This window comes from Spinacia oleracea, chromosome 3 (genome assembly GCF_020520425.1).
Source record: "Spinacia oleracea cultivar Varoflay chromosome 3, BTI_SOV_V1, whole genome shotgun sequence".
NCBI classification, from domain to species: domain Eukaryota; kingdom Viridiplantae; phylum Streptophyta; class Magnoliopsida; order Caryophyllales; family Amaranthaceae; genus Spinacia; species Spinacia oleracea.
Window position 1 is genome coordinate 31,116,996 of NC_079489.1, and position 15,945 is coordinate 31,132,940.

At 34.6% G+C, this 15,945-nt stretch overlaps 1 protein-coding gene across 14 annotated transcripts in view; it reads right to left on the reverse strand.

Moving 5' to 3' along the window:
- LOC110801225 (chromatin structure-remodeling complex protein SYD) overlaps window positions 1-4,667 on the reverse strand; it is a 52,395-nt gene extending 47,728 nt beyond the window's left edge. For 13 of the 14 annotated variants that reach the window (XM_056840062.1, XM_056840063.1, XM_056840065.1 and 10 more), the window contains exons 1-5: window positions 4,508-4,667; window positions 4,163-4,276; window positions 4,019-4,080; window positions 1,559-1,674; window positions 1,040-1,462 (exon numbers count right to left, since the gene is read on the reverse strand). In XM_056840062.1, coding sequence (XP_056696040.1) covers window positions 1,040-1,462; window positions 1,559-1,674; window positions 4,019-4,080; window positions 4,163-4,267 — 706 coding nt within the window. In that variant the 5' untranslated portion in view covers window positions 4,268-4,276; window positions 4,508-4,667. The remainder of the gene's footprint in view (window positions 1-1,039; window positions 1,463-1,558; window positions 1,675-4,018; window positions 4,081-4,162; window positions 4,277-4,507) is intronic. The other variant, XM_022006552.2, reaches the window with a different exon arrangement.
- Between the last annotated feature and the right edge of the window lie 11,278 nt (window positions 4,668-15,945).

Consider the following 15,945-nt stretch of genomic DNA (forward strand, 5'->3'; position numbering starts at 1 on the left):
CACACCCCCCCCCCTTCCATGGTACTATAGAATTTTACCAGCGCATAAATCATTTTATAGAATTTTACCAGCGCAAAAACCATCCACAATTTTTGTTTTACGTTAATAAACAAGCACATATACACAAATGCTTTCTCTCGAGCTATGTATGAATGCGAATTGTGTACTCCCCTAATGTCCTCTATGAATCCGTATCCAAGGCCCTCCTATCATTTGCATTAATTATCAAAATATCACTTAAAATGACTTGTGGTTTTACTTATTCAATAGGAATGAGATTTTTAATGTAACCAAAATTTTCTTTATTTTTCCATAGGTTATTTTTAAGTTTTTATTAAAATCTAGTTGGGATTTCAGTAATTGTTGTTTTGTTCAAGTCCCAAGTGTATCAGGATTGGTTTGTTTAAAAACCTAGAGGTGTACTTGTGTACCAGGAGTTGGTTTCCTAATTAGATTAGGTTTAGTCTTCTTATTTCAGAATCTTTTTAGGGATTAGGTATTAGATTAGTAATTTGTTAAGGAGGTACTAGGACAGTTTATTAAGATTATTTTAGCCCAACATTGCTGCTTGTAATTTTCAGTTTTTGAGAAAATATTTCGGAACTTTTACAAAAATTCTTTTGTGAAAGGAGAGACTTTTAACTAAAGAGTCTATTGTAAATCGGGGAGTAAAACCAGATTGTGACACTTGTAGGCCAGTGAAAACACTGAAAATAAGATCAGGTAGATTAATTGCATTAGTGAGTGAAGCTCATATAATCAATCTAAACCCTTTCTAATTTGTACCTTAGGGGGGTGAAGCCTTTGAATTTGAACTAGAACCCTTGGGTTTTGACAGTTGAGTAAAGATTGTTATAGATTGGACACCAAAAAACAGCAAGATCTACATCACTTATAAAACACAAGATGTTCATATTACTCTTATTTCAAACTACCCCCACTGCAACCCTCACAGCCCACATAAGCTGACGCAGCCTCCTTTTTCTGTACCCCTGCATGCGCTGTAGAAATAATACAGGTCAGAGTTGTAAACTATCACCTGGAAGAGTCCCTCCTGCTTCGGATTTGCCAATAAGCCTCTCCTTCCTTATATCAGGCATGCCAGAATAAGAATCGAGCTGCTGGGAGATATCATCCTGTGTTTCTATGCCGGATGAGTCAGTCCTCTTTCTCTTGATGTTGGCTCTTTTTGTATCTTTCTGCATGCCTTGTTGCTCCCAAACTGGTGGTTCACGCCGATCCTGCGAATGTGAGTTAGTAGATCTGGTGTCTATACTTGAAGGGCTCTCATGATCAAATGACATTGCACTCCTTTGGGAAACCTGTCCTTGGAAAGGGTCATTCCCAATACTGCTAGGAACAGCCGGTGGCCTCCCAGAACTAAAACCATCAGGTCTTGTAGTGTCATTTTCAATCATGCCCGATTTAGAGTCTGTGGCAACTCCTACAGACTGTGAACATCCTGCAAAATCGTTCACCACCCAAAACAACCACGCGCAATATTAATGACATGCTTGAAGGAGAATAAAATAAATTTTCCTATAGGAGTTATTAACACCTGCTGGTTGTACTCTGGCAGACTCTCCCACGTGAGATCCACTACTCAAAGGAAGGCGTGACGACATCAATGCCTCGATATCAAGACCATGCTGATTTATAACAGTCTCCATGGCCCTTGTGAGAATGAAATTCATCAGACATTGAAAGTAAGAAGTTATGCAGATCATAACTTTTTTTGTTAGCCAGATTTACCGAGGATAACAAGAAAACACACTCTTATTAACATTTCAAAAACAATGCAACATTTGGTTTGTTATCAGCATTCCATTTATGTAATTACATCACTAGTCTTCTTCTGGACATTTGAGAAGCAATGATGCTATGATTGGAGAAGCACAGGTCAATCTGATTTTATGCTCAAAAAGAAGATCACATTACAGATCTAATAATGAAAAGCCCTACTTCTTGTTGTCGCTGAATAACTGAAGAATCAGCAAAGATCAAGGCTTTTTTTTTTATTAGGGGGAAAAAGGCATGGAAAATTGAAATTCCGCAGAAGAAAAAGAAACTGCATTATTTGGTTGACCAGTTTCCATGGTGCAACTAGTTTTCAGGTAATCAACTTCTCATGGCATGAAAACTGCTTGAAAGAGGGAGCTAGGTAAGTGAAACTTCCCATGAACCATCACATACAATACTTCTCCATCCATAACATTGACTTTTTCATTGACATTATGGAAGTTCATTATCTAAAAGTTAAAAAAAAATTCAATAAAAAAAACAAGACTGCTTTCTCAGGGCATGCTTTTTTATTGTCAATTACTCCATGACTCCATTCATCTGTTATTGTTTGCACCACTTGCTTTTTTGCTGTCTCAAAAGACCATGTTTGAGCATTAATGTCTCTAATTAAGTATTTGTAAAATTCTAAAAAGTTGATATTATGGAGTATATGTTCCAACAAATCTAACAAGATCATGCATGATTGTTTTTTCTTACATATCAATGAGAATTCATGGTCAAAGTTGCTGAACTTTACTCCAATAAAGAAAATGGAGCAAACAATTAGGGAACAGGGGAGTATCATATAAACATTAGTATGAAAATGACATATGCTAGTAATCCATAGCCTACATAAAAGCAGCCATAGCCAGCACAAATGAAAAAATTGTGATCAAAGATCGACATAAGTCTGCAGCTTTAACCTTAACGCTCTTCCTACAACTGCATCTGCTAGTAATTCATAGCCTACATTAAAGCAACCATCACAAGCACGAATGAATAAGAAATGTGATAAAAGATCAATAAGAGTATTCAGCTTTAGCCTTCACGCTCTTCATATAGCCCTTCGGCACTCGTTGACAACTGTATGACATGTGATAAGAATTATACTGGACTGGGTCCTATATCATCCTCAAACTCTTCTCACTCTCTTTCTCTACCAAGCCATTCAGCCTGCCAAATAATTTAGCATACACTATATGCTTGGCTTGTATATGATAGTACTATGTCTTGGCAATGATAACCCGAAGAATATCCCTATTGCTATCCTCATGTTCTTCTCTACGGCACAACCACTCCCGAAATAAATGCAAATAAATGGAAGGGGTCGGCTGCATGAACCGATAATCGAGGTCATCCACAAAGATACTTTTCTGCTATCAGCTTCTATGAAGTGCAACATAAACCCTTTTTCTTCATGTTAATATTTTTAACTCCCTCCATACACAGCACCTTTGGCCCCCCTTTATTTCTTTAAATTTTCTATTAACTCAAACCTCCATATTCCTGAGGTGTTCCCATACATCAATCACAACAAGAAAACCCACATGGGTCCCAAATGAGAATCTTTCAAGTTTCAACCTCTTTGGTTATCAGATAAAAAAGCTTGTAGGATCTAATCACAAATCACAAGGACATATCTATATCAGGACAAAAAAATCAGAATAAAGAGTTATAAAAGAAAAAAATTAAAGTTCCATTAGGATGTCTTTACGTATTTCTTTGTGTATATATAACCGACCAAGCGACTGAGACCCGGGCTTTGCGTTGGCAGGTCTCTGAGGAAGTTTTCCTATGGTTGTAGTCCTTCACCTTCTTTTTTAACAAGTTGTTCATCTATGGAAAAGGCCAAAAAGACTATTTTAACTAGAATGGTCAGGTTAGCTTCGAATTCTTCGACATTAAAAAGACACATTGCAGTGTGCTCAATAAAATCAAGTTTGCGAGTTCTAAGTTTACTGGCCCGTCCCACCAATCAAACCGAACAAAAAATATGTACTTAATGTTCTCATTATTTGGCCTAAAGACTGAGGTAACACAGAATTAGTCAGCTTAATATACAGATTTCTAAACCCTCTAATCTTTCACTAGAATTGACCCAAACCAACATATTAGCCCGCCCCACCAAGACATAAATCAAACCAATAACTTTGATAATCAACACTAACCTAAGTATTTTGACAACAAACACATAAAAATAGTGAGAATGATGAAGCTGGGTGTAAAAAAAACTCACCTAGATATTACTTGGTACGGCATAGAATTTTCCTTCCCACTTGCTTTCATGTGTTGTAATATCTGAAGCATACATAGAGAATATTTAAGAAGTCGTATAAAAAATCGACTGGGAAAGAAGTGGAAGACGGCCACAACAACTCACAACATAAAGTTTTGTGGCCAATTTCGCTGGCTCATCAGTAGATTCATGAATGAGTTTCTGTAAAAACTTAGCAGCTTCAAACTCAACATTATGCGGATCCGCCATCACCTATAACTTTAATAAATCATTATAAAAACATCAAAATCTCACAATAAAAAAGTAACAAGGGAGTCAATTTGACATCTAATTGCAGAAATGATATCAAATTTAGTAGAACAGTAGCGCATCCAACGAGGGTTTTCAGTGGGTTCAACTGAACCCCCAAATATGGAAAAAGAAATTGAGTAAAAAATGAAAAAGTATATATAGAATTCAGAAGAAATAATAAGATAGCCATTGATTTACCTAAGAACGAGTGATTCTCCCGTCAAAAACAAAAGAACGAGTGATTTTGGAATTCGATTTCCTAGAAATGTTTGAAATACGCGAATTCCTCAGTTTGGAGGAAGGAAGAACGGACGCCTGTATTGTATTTTTAACTAAAGAGAAAAATGACCGATTTCCCATTTCATAATGATACATTTTTCAAGTAGTCTACTTTTTGGGCGAAGTCTTGCACAGTTGCACAAACACATTACACATTAAGATAACTTTTAAAAAATACTAGAGTTTGCCCGTGCAATACACGGATGAATGACAAGTACGGAGAAATCGATCATACTCCAAAACATCAAAATAACTAAATTTTTTGTACAATACTCTTGTATCCTATACTCCAAAATATTGATCCTATCAAATTTGTTGAAGAGAAATCGATCCATAAATTCGTAACTTAGTTTTGTCTACCAACGATCAATTTTTTTCGTACAATATATGTACTCCATTATATATAGCTATCAAATTTGTTGATTTAAAACATAAATCCATAAATGCATAACTTATTTTTATCTACGACCTTTTTTTTTTTATGCAAAACGAGAGGTAAGCATCGAAAAGAAAAAAGAAACCTAAAACAACAATTACTACGGAGGAATAAAACGTGACATAGCCACACCTGCAATATCATCATGTAAAATACGACCTAAGTTTAAAGGAGGGACTTGAATCAACTCAATTTTGTTGTTCTGGGTAACACCTTGGTTGGTCAACCAATCTACAACCTTATTTCCTTCACGATATCAATGCATCATCTCTACATCCCATCTTGATTCAGCTATAAGTTGTCTGCAATGATGTATGATATGAATACATTCCCCTCCATATGCTTCAGTACCTTTGAGAGCTAAAACCACAGCTTAATTATCCCTTTGAACTTGCAATTTAGTTACTCCCATTCTTTTGGCCAGCTCTAACCCAAATTCCATAGCCTTTACTTCAGCCATAAAGGAATTACATGAGCCAAAATTGAGGGAGTAATTAACTCTTAATATTAGGGTTCGAATGAAGGGAAGGATTTTTGTTCACAAAGAAATGTTGGCTCGTTGGGCTCAGGTGTTGTGGCTACGCAAAACTCATCAATGCAGATGGAAAATCGAGGCAAGAGGAAGATAACAATGTCAATGTAAGTAAGGCGAAAAAGCCTAGGATTCCGGTGGGTGGTAATAAAATTTCTTATGGAAACAAATAATTTGCAGCAGCTATTGTGGAGAAGGAGGAAAGTTCTCTTGCCCATCTTCTTTGTCACTCTCTTGGTTTGGCGGCTGGCCCTTCACAGCCCCCAGGTTTATTGTGAAAATAATTTCTTGGAATTGTCTGGGAACTAACGACCAAAAATCCCGGGTTTCTCCTTACTTGGTCTGGTTGTTTAAAACTTTTGCTCTAATGTTTATTTTCCTTTCTGAACAAAATCTTCTATAGATCATGTAGAAAGGTTAGCTAAAGGGTGTAATCCCTCTTTTGTTTGTGGTACTAATTCTATAGGTCCTAAAAGTGGTTTAGTGGTTTTAGGTTGGTGCCCTTTTGAGGTATTTTGTGTTTTTTCTTCACAAAATGTAGTACTTTGTAAAATCAAACTCTCTTGTTGAAATGAATGGGAAGTAATGCTTGTTTATGGGGCACCATCAGTTGAGGATCGGGTAGAGGTCTGGGATCAAATTTTATATTTATTGACTCTTCACCCTACTTGTCTTGTAATTGGTGATTTTAATCAAGTTGAATACTATTCAGATAAACTAGGGGGGTCTTCAATCATTAGAGGGTATGATGAATTTATTCGGTGGCATTTAGCGTCAAGTCTTATTGAAGTTCCATTTTGGGGACCGCCTTTTACATGGACCAATAAAAGTGTAACACCCCGACAATTCTCTCTTTTCTAAAATAACCTTTTAATATAAAATATAGAGAATCTCAAGGCATTATCGCCCGTATGAAAATGTGTCGCCTTATTCAGAATTTTGCAGCAGAAAACATAATAATAACTTTATAGAATAAATAGTTAATCATAATTTAACTTCAAAACCAACCAATAAAATCTAAAGTCGACTTAAAACCAAGGTCAACTTAAAACCAAGGTCAACTTGAATAAATCCAAAACCAAGGTCAATTTAAATAAATCAAACCAAGGTCAACTTAGAAAATTATACATAACTACACAAGCTCTCCAATCACGAACCCAATGATGCATCATCTTCAAACCTGTAAATGGACAATGCTTATTGATCCCTAGAGACTGCTCACCAAAATGGGTCATCACATGATCAATAAGGCATAGCCATGATCAACACATACAAATAAAAGCACGTAATCAGTAAAGTTGAGTACAACATACTAAATAATAAACAATCTAACATGATATTAATAAATGAACAATCCTAACACGATACTATTAAATGAACAAACCTAACATGGTACTAATAAATGAACAAACCTAACATGATACTAATAAATAATAAACAATAATAATTAACAACATAAATATTCACAGATAACTTTTACAAGACTAGCTTTGAATAACATTTCATTTAAATGGATTAGTCAATGGACCGAGTTGTCTAACTGAAATAGCCTTCCTTTTGGAAGACAGAATACGGGCGCGACTTCGTATTCCTATGACCTACAATATCGAGGAACCTTTTAATTATAAACGGACACGGTGATCAATCCGGTCCCAGAAAAGGCCATGGGCTACGTTACCATGAACTTCAACTCCTAATTGTCCGTCACTTCAGATGTGCACAATCTAAAGCCATTAATATCCGGTTTCACTTTACATGATTTACCGATTTATACTGTTATGACTCATCAACAACATAAATAGCATTATCAACCAATAATCACAACTTCTTTTTATCTTGAAATTAAATAAATGATCACACCACTTTCAATCTAGAATTCATACCAATTAATTCAATCCTTCCTTTACCAATGATCAACTACCTTTCACAGGTGTAAAATATCAAATTACTAAACAAAGTCCACGGTCCTCATAAGTAGTGAAATACTAAAAAGGGAAACAAAAATCAATCATGATCCATACCATTATATACATAATGTAAGTTCCCAACCAACATGCTTGCATAAATCAATCATGCCAACATAATATAAATCTCATAACAAAATTCTATGATCAACATGTTAGCACAACGTCATCAAACATGCAATTTCCAATATAAGCAAGTCATACATGAATTCAACATAGTTTCCATTCATAGCACCACATCCATCTACATATAGGTATATAAGTACCTTGTGTAAACAAATTGAGAGGTCACTTTAACAATTTCAAAAGTCGACTACAAAGAATTCTCCACCTAAAAACAACCAATATAAATTTATATCAATCCTCCATGAATTTACAGCAACATTGTAGTTAGACCTGTCAAACGGGTCGGTCGGGTCGGGTTGTAAAAAATTACTTTCGGGTTCGGGTTGAATCGGGTCGGTCACTTTCGGGTTCGGGTTTGCAAATGCTTGTTCGGGACCCAGAACTTTCGGGTTCGGGTTGACCCAACGGGTTGAGAGATTTTAAAACGCGCATTATATTTTCATTAATTTAGGTTATAAATATACAAAATATTGGCACAAATTAACAAATTTTCCTACGAAAGTTTATATTTAGTCAAATTCAACCATAAAATGGCTTATAATTCAAATTAAAATCATATTACACACAACAATAGTAAAAACAACGTGTCTATTATGCTTAAATTTTCTCATAATCTCATTTATTACTATAAATACAATGATTTTCAATCGGTCGGGTCCAAAACGGGTTCGGTCGGGTTTTGACCCATTCCTTTTCGGGTTGCTCGGGTTCGGATAAAATCGGGTTACGGGTCACAAAATCTTGTTCAGGACCCAGTATTTTCGGGTCGGGTTCGGGTCGGTTTTCGGGTCGGGTCGATTTTTGACAGCTCTAATTGTAGTACTTCAAACCCTTCCTAAACATATTTAGAACATTTTCAAATATCAAAACTTAACTACTAAACCTTCTAGCATAGTGATTACTTCACTAATGATCACAAATTATCATAAATTCCAATAAAACATGCCCTTTACAATTTCCAGCAATATAAAATAGTTTCATACTTTTAAAATATATCCAACATGCTTAAAATCATAAAAATAATAATTTTAATAAATTATAATCATCCTACCATGATTTAAAACTAAAAATTCATGCTTTAATAATCTAAAACCCTTATTTCAATCAAATTATAGAATCTGAAAATTACTAATTTAATTATGCAAAACATGTAATCTGAAACTCATAATAACTATAAATTTAACTCAAGGAAACATGAATTAAATTATTATGGAGTAAAACCTAATTCAAATATTAATTAGTTTAAGGGTTTAAGAATTAACCAAAAAGAAGAGAGGGAGGAAGGCTGGCCGGTGGCGGACAGGGACGGCGGCAGCAGGGCAGACGGTCGAAGGTTGGGCGACGAGGTTGGCGGCGCGACGGTGGTGCAGGTGGTCGCGGAGGCTGGGCGACGCGTGTGGAGCAAGAAAGAAGATAGGGGGAGTGCTTGTGTGTGTAGAGGAGAAAGGAGGGAGGCTCGCCGCGGCGGCAACGAGGAGGTTGATGCGGCTGGTGGTGGTGCGGCGGCTGAAGCAAGAAGAGGGAGGAGAAGTTTTTACGTGAAAGAGAGAGGAGAAGAAAAGGAGAATGTACGTGATTTTTGGTGAGGGAGGAGAGAGAATTAGTTATGGGTAAAATTTGGGGTTTATTTGGGGCATAGGTATTTTAATTGGGCTAGGATTAGGATTCCTTTTTCAATTTAAAAGTGTTCGAGTCCTAACCCGACTATAAATACTTTTCTAAAACCAAGGTATTTATATGTTTCAAATCGTTTTCGAATTATGATTCTAAAAATGTCTGATTACATACATCATTAAAATATTTAAAATGTATTTAAATAAAATAAATATATCCATATAAATATATATATATATATATATATATTTAATATATATTTATATGGATATATTTATTTTATTTAAATACATTTATTTTATATGGATATATATAATATATATATAGGGGAGGGATCCGGTAAGAACACCTCCTTATGTAAGAAGACTTCTTACGGTAAGAACACTTTTACACTCTCCATGTTCTAAATTTGTTCAACTGTGATCTAAATTTGTTCAACTATGTTCAAAATTTGTTCAACCATGTTCTAAATTTATTCAACCATGTTCTAAGTTTTCAAACTCATGTTCTAAATTTATTCAACCATGTTCTAAATTTTCAAGCTCATGTTCTAAATTTATTCAACCATGTTCTAAATTTATTCAACGATGTTCTAAATTTGTTCAACCATGTTCTAAATTTATTCAACCATGTTCTAATTTTATTCAACCATGTTCTAAATTTTTAAGCTCATGTTCTAAATTAATTCAAGCATGTTCTAAAATTATTCAACCATGTTCTATATTTTCAAGCTCATGTTCTACATTTATTCAAGCATATATAAATATATTCAACGATGTTCTAAATTTATTTAACCATGTTCTAAATTTATTCAACAATGTTCTAAATTTATAATATGAGAACTTAGTCAACACATATACATACATACATGCTCTAAAATTTCAAGTTCATGTTCTAAATTAATTCAAGCATGTTCTAAAATTATTAAACATGTAATAAATTTATTCAATTTCGAAATCAATTTCTCAATTTATTCAAACATGTTCTAAATTTATTCGACGATGTTCTAAATTTGTGCAGGGATGTTCTAAATTTATTCAACCATGTTCTAAATTTTGAACAAGTCAACACATATACATATACAAATGTTCTAAATTTTCAAGCTTGTATTCTAAATTTATTCAAGCATGTTCTAAATTTATTCAACGATGTTCTAAATTTGTTCAACCATTTTCTAAATTTATTCAACCATGTTCTATATTTATTCAAGCATGTTCTAATTTTATTCAACCATGTTCTAAAATTTAAAGCTCATGTCTAAATTAATTCAAGCATGTTCTAAAATTATTCAACCATGTTATCAATTTTCAAGCTCATGTTCTAAATTTATTCAACCATGTTCTAATTTTATACAAGCACATTCTAAAATTGTACGTTCAACAATGTTCAAAATTTAGAACATGGAACCTAGTCAACACATATACATATATACATGTTCTAAATTTTAAGCTAATGTTCTAAATTTATTCAAGCATGTTCTAAAATTATTAAACATGTTTCAAAATTCATTCAATCATGTTCTAAATTTATTCAAGCATGTTCTAAATTTATTCAATCATGTTCTAAATCCAATCAAGCATGTTCTAAATTAATTCAAGCATGTTCTAAAATTATTAAACATGATATAAATTTATTCAACTATGTTCTAACTTTATTCAACTGTATTTCAAAATTTATTCAAGCATGTTCTAACTTTATTCAACCGTGTTCAAAATTTATTCAAACATTTCTAAATCCATTCAAGCATGTTATAAATTTATACAAGCCTATAATAAACATATTTAACAGTGTTCTAACTTTATACAAACATGTTCTAACTTTATTCAAGCATGTTCTAACTTTATTCAAACATGTTCTAACTTCATCCAACAATGTCCTAAAACGAGACCTGATTTGCGGCCACCAAAATTCAAATCAATTTTTATTTTTGAATTGAGAAATTGATTGATTAAAGAATCGAATAATCGTTTGATTTTATAATCGGAGAAAATGATTAATTTTAGAATCTTAGAAAATCGAAATTGATTGATTTTAGAATCGAATTAAGAAATCCAAATCGATTGATTTCGAAGAATCTTACAGAAATTGAAATCTGATTCAACCACAACCACCGCGAACGGAATTTATAATCGAAATTGCTGAAACCAAAACCAACGCGACCGGCGACTGAATTGCAGTGAGCAGCGGCGGAAGCGAGACGCGAGCAGCGGCGGCGGCGGCGGCGGCGAATGTTGGTGGTGTTCGAAAAGGAGAGAGAGAGAGGAATTGAAGAGAGAGAATGAGCGCCGGAGAGAGATCTTACCGAACTGCCGATCGATTTTATTTTAGAATCGATTGAAATCGATTGAGAACACCAGCGATTAAATTAACCGAGCAGCGGCGACGACTGAATGGCTGCGAGCAGAGGCGGCGGCGAGCAGCTTGGGCGCCGAGAAGCAAGCAGCAACGGCGGCGGCGACGATAGGCCACCAGAAATCACCACCAGCAAAATCTTACCGAATAACAAATCGATCGCAAATTGAGAATTTGCGATTTGAGTTTTGAATAACAAATCGCAGCTGTTTTGAATAACAATTTCTGTTTGGTGCGATTTTGTTCGAATAACAAATAGATCGTAAATTGAGAATTGGCGATTGAGTTTTGAGAATTAACCGATCGATGAATTGGAGGAGGAAGGTGTTCGCGGCGTCGCTGGATTTCTGCGAAGGAATCACCACCGCGAGAAGCGACCGGCGAGAAGTGACCTGACCGGCGACCGCCGAGCGTTGGTGGTGGCTACGAACGGAGAGATAATTGGAGAGAGGGAGGAATTGAAGAGAGAGAAAGAGATTCTGAAATAAAAAAAATGGCGTAAAAAAAATGGGGTATTTGTTAATAATAATTACGAAAATGCCATTATCACAAAGTGTTCTTACCGTAAGGAAGTGTTCTCACCGTAAGAAGTGTTCTTATGGGAGCCTCTCTCTCTCTCTCTCTATATATATATATATATATATATATATATATATATATATATATAACTAAAATTCATAAATTTCATGTAAATATAAATAACTATACGTTAAAATATATTAATAAACTTTATAATAAATTTATGGGGGATTACAAAAAGAGAAGACCAAGACCTCATTTTGGAAAGATTAGATAGGCCTTACATGTCAAATGATTGTTTTTAAAGTTCCCTAATAGTAGAGTGATTAATCAGCCAATCATAGTCTTAGATCATGCAGCTATTGTATTTGAAACAGATTCTTTGATTTTAAAAAATAATCGACCTTATCAAATCGAGAATTGGTGTCTATCCTTTTCAAAAGTCTCAACAATTGTGGAGGAAGCTTGGAGTTTATCCATAGCTAGTTCCTCTATGTACTCTTTGTCAAGAAAGATCATGATGGCCAAAGATCGGATTAGGAAGTGGTGTTTAGAGAATAAACGATGTTGGGGCATAAATTGGCAGCAGTTATTGGATCCTCTTGTTGATGCAGGAAATAAGGTTTTAGATTTGAACTCAAGAAACACTTATATTGCCATGGTGGTGGATGTTCGATTCAGTGCAAATTTACAAGTCAATATTGGTCTCAAAGAATGAAGGAGATGTGGATTGCAAAGGGTGATTGTCCGTTGAAGATTTTGTTTGCTAGAGTTAAAAAAAGATAAGCTACAAATGTTATTCGTAGGCTTAGAATTTCAGATTCTGGGTTTGCAGAAGGCCAAGAAGAAGTGGAAAACGTTGTAGTTTCCAATCTGAAAGTGTTTTATTTCTATGCTTCTTTAATCCAGAATGATGACCTGGATAATGTTCTTAGAGAAATTGATATTCCTCAACTTTCACCTTCTCAGATAGAAGCGTTGCTAATGCCCTTTTCAGGTGCAGAAATAAGGTTATCAATGTTCGCAATGAAAGGTTCTAAATCCACTGGCCCAGATGGAATGTCAATGGAATTTTTCAAGCATAATTGGGAAATTTTAGGGGAATCAGTGATTCAAAGTGTTCAACACTTTTTCAACACATGGCGTATGTTGAAAGAATGGAACCAAACATTGTTGGTCATGATACCAAAACATCAAAATCAAGAAGAGGTTAGCCATTTGCGACCTATTAGCCTTTGTAATACTGTTTATAATTGTGCTTCAAGTTATTTGGTTAACAAGCTTAAACCAATATTGTCGATCTTGATTCAAGATAAACAACATGCTTTCACTCCCGGGGGATATATGTCAGACAATGTTCTTATTAGCCATGAGGTATTACCAATCACTAATGGGAGAAAATCGACGGGTTCGAACCTAGCGGCTGTCAAGATTGACATGAGTAAATGATATGTTCATATTTTATAGTGTTTTTACCCTCGTCCCTTAGTACTTTTTGATCTCAAATGAGCTCTTCAGTGCGATTTTTAGTACTAATGTGCTCCTTATAGTGTGTTTGTAGTTTTAGGTTCATCATTGTAGGAATTAGCATATTTAATTGTGTGCATTTCCTACTAAATGGAATCAATACAAGATATTATGTACTATCGAGAGCACAAACATTAAGTTGTAAGAGTTTTCAAGCAAAGCGAATAGTGAAAGAAGTAGAAAATCGACCCTCGTCTACTCTTTTGATCATAACTCAAGTTCTACAACTCCAAATGAAGTGATTGCAATTGGGTTGGATTCTAGACTTCAAGATCTTTCCAACGAGTGGTCACTCGCCTAATTCTGACAAGTAACGAAGGAGATATGGGGTTTTAAAGATAGAGGATCGTGCAGTTTGTACGCGCGAGCGATCGGGCGGATTTCTGCCCGATCGACCTGTTTGTCGAGCAGAATGCCCGATCGGGGGACGTCAACCTGATGCGCTTTTTCGCGAGTTTATTTCCGGTTTTTGAGTGTTATTTTGGGCAAACTATAAATACTAAGCCCTATTATTTTTAGTGACATTAATTTTCTAGTATGGAATACTTAGTTTATTTTCATGCTTAGTTTTATTCTCTAAGATTGTTAAACACTTAGTTTATTTTCAATCAAAGTTTTAATTTTTCATTCATTCTTCCGTTCTTCGTTTAGGTATTAATTCTTACCTTGCTTTATTATTTTGTTTTAATTATGTTTTCAATAATATTATTTGCTTTGTTTATTGTTAATATGAGTGAGTAGTCTAATTTCTAGGGTTTAGGGGATCCATAAATGTATGATTAGGGATTGTATTAGATATAAATTTCTGATTTTTACCTATAATTTCTATAGCTTGTTTTGTTTGTTCGTCAATTCTGTTCGGCCGGACTATTTTGATTGAATTTGATGAATCTTAGATTATGCGCCGAGAGGTATAAATCTGATGTTCATGATCTGTGGTTATAGATAGGATTTATTTCTAGTACATAGCGAGATCCCTAGTTGTAATTTCCTAAGGAATTCATAAGATTCGAGAGATGCATGTTTTCCTAGTTATAGTCATAATTGTTTATTATTGTCTGTCGTCAATCCCTAGTCTTCATTTGTGGTGAACCGTCGCCCTAGATTATTTTAATATTGATATTTTCGTATTTTATTATTTCCGTAGTATTAATCAACCAAATCAACCCTTTTTGTTATTCCCAATAGTCTAGACCTGTCGTTTAATAGTAGAAAGAACGTTGTTTCCCTGTGGATTCGATCTTGACTTCCCTTGCTATTTAGCTAGTGATTTTAGGTTTATTTTTTATTAGGTGATACGACTCTAGCCTGTCAAATTTTGGCGTCGTTGCCGGGGAAACGGTTTAATTTTCGGCTATTAATTTTATGATCTAGATTATTTTCTTAAGTCTCAGAGAACCTCCAGTTCTTTGAGACCATGTATATATTTTATTTTCTTTAGTTATTTTTTTTTAATTTTTAATTTTTTTTCCCTTGAAAAAAAAATGGATTATTTATTATTTCCCTCAATTCGTAAATGAGCCTTTTTGGGTGTATTTCGATAGACTAAATAATTTTATTGGGTACCACAATCTTAATCTTTGGGATTCTTGTGGTTTTGCTTATGGTAGTTTAAATGAGTATACAAGGAATGTGATAGAAAGTAGATTTAATGATGATTTTGAGCCTTGTCTTTGGATGATATGTGGGATTATTATATGTGGTTTGCAAGAGATTTGTATGAGCGTGAAATGGCCATTTATGTTCCATGTGCTAATCCAAATTATGAGCAGAATCTACATGTTTCTACCCCCTCTCCTTTGAATGCTTGTTATAATGAGGTGCGTTCTAATGTTTATGATAATCATGCCTATTCTAATGAATTCTCTAACCCTTGCATGGATATCAATGTTTTGCCTCATGATTCCACTATTGCTTCTCCCGTGTATTATTGTGAACCCTTGCCCAATCATGTTCAACTCGAATCAGAAAGCAGAGATAGCTTCTCAGAGGAATTAAGAAGATTAAACTCTGAGATTGAGATTTAGTGTACTAGATCTCAAGAGGCTACCAATGAGATTATTAAAGCTAGTAAGGCTACTCTTGAGAGATTTAGAAAAATTCAAGAAATTATTGAAAATAATGATTCGAGTTGTTTTGGGGATGAGGGCCAACTGAGTGAACCCATAGGCAACCAAGAGTGGAAGGAACTTATAACAGAGGTTGAGGATGAGTTGGAGGATGGTGATGTGACTGTTGGATCAATGGATGAAGGATTTGTTGAAACTGAAAAGCCATATGTTATAGA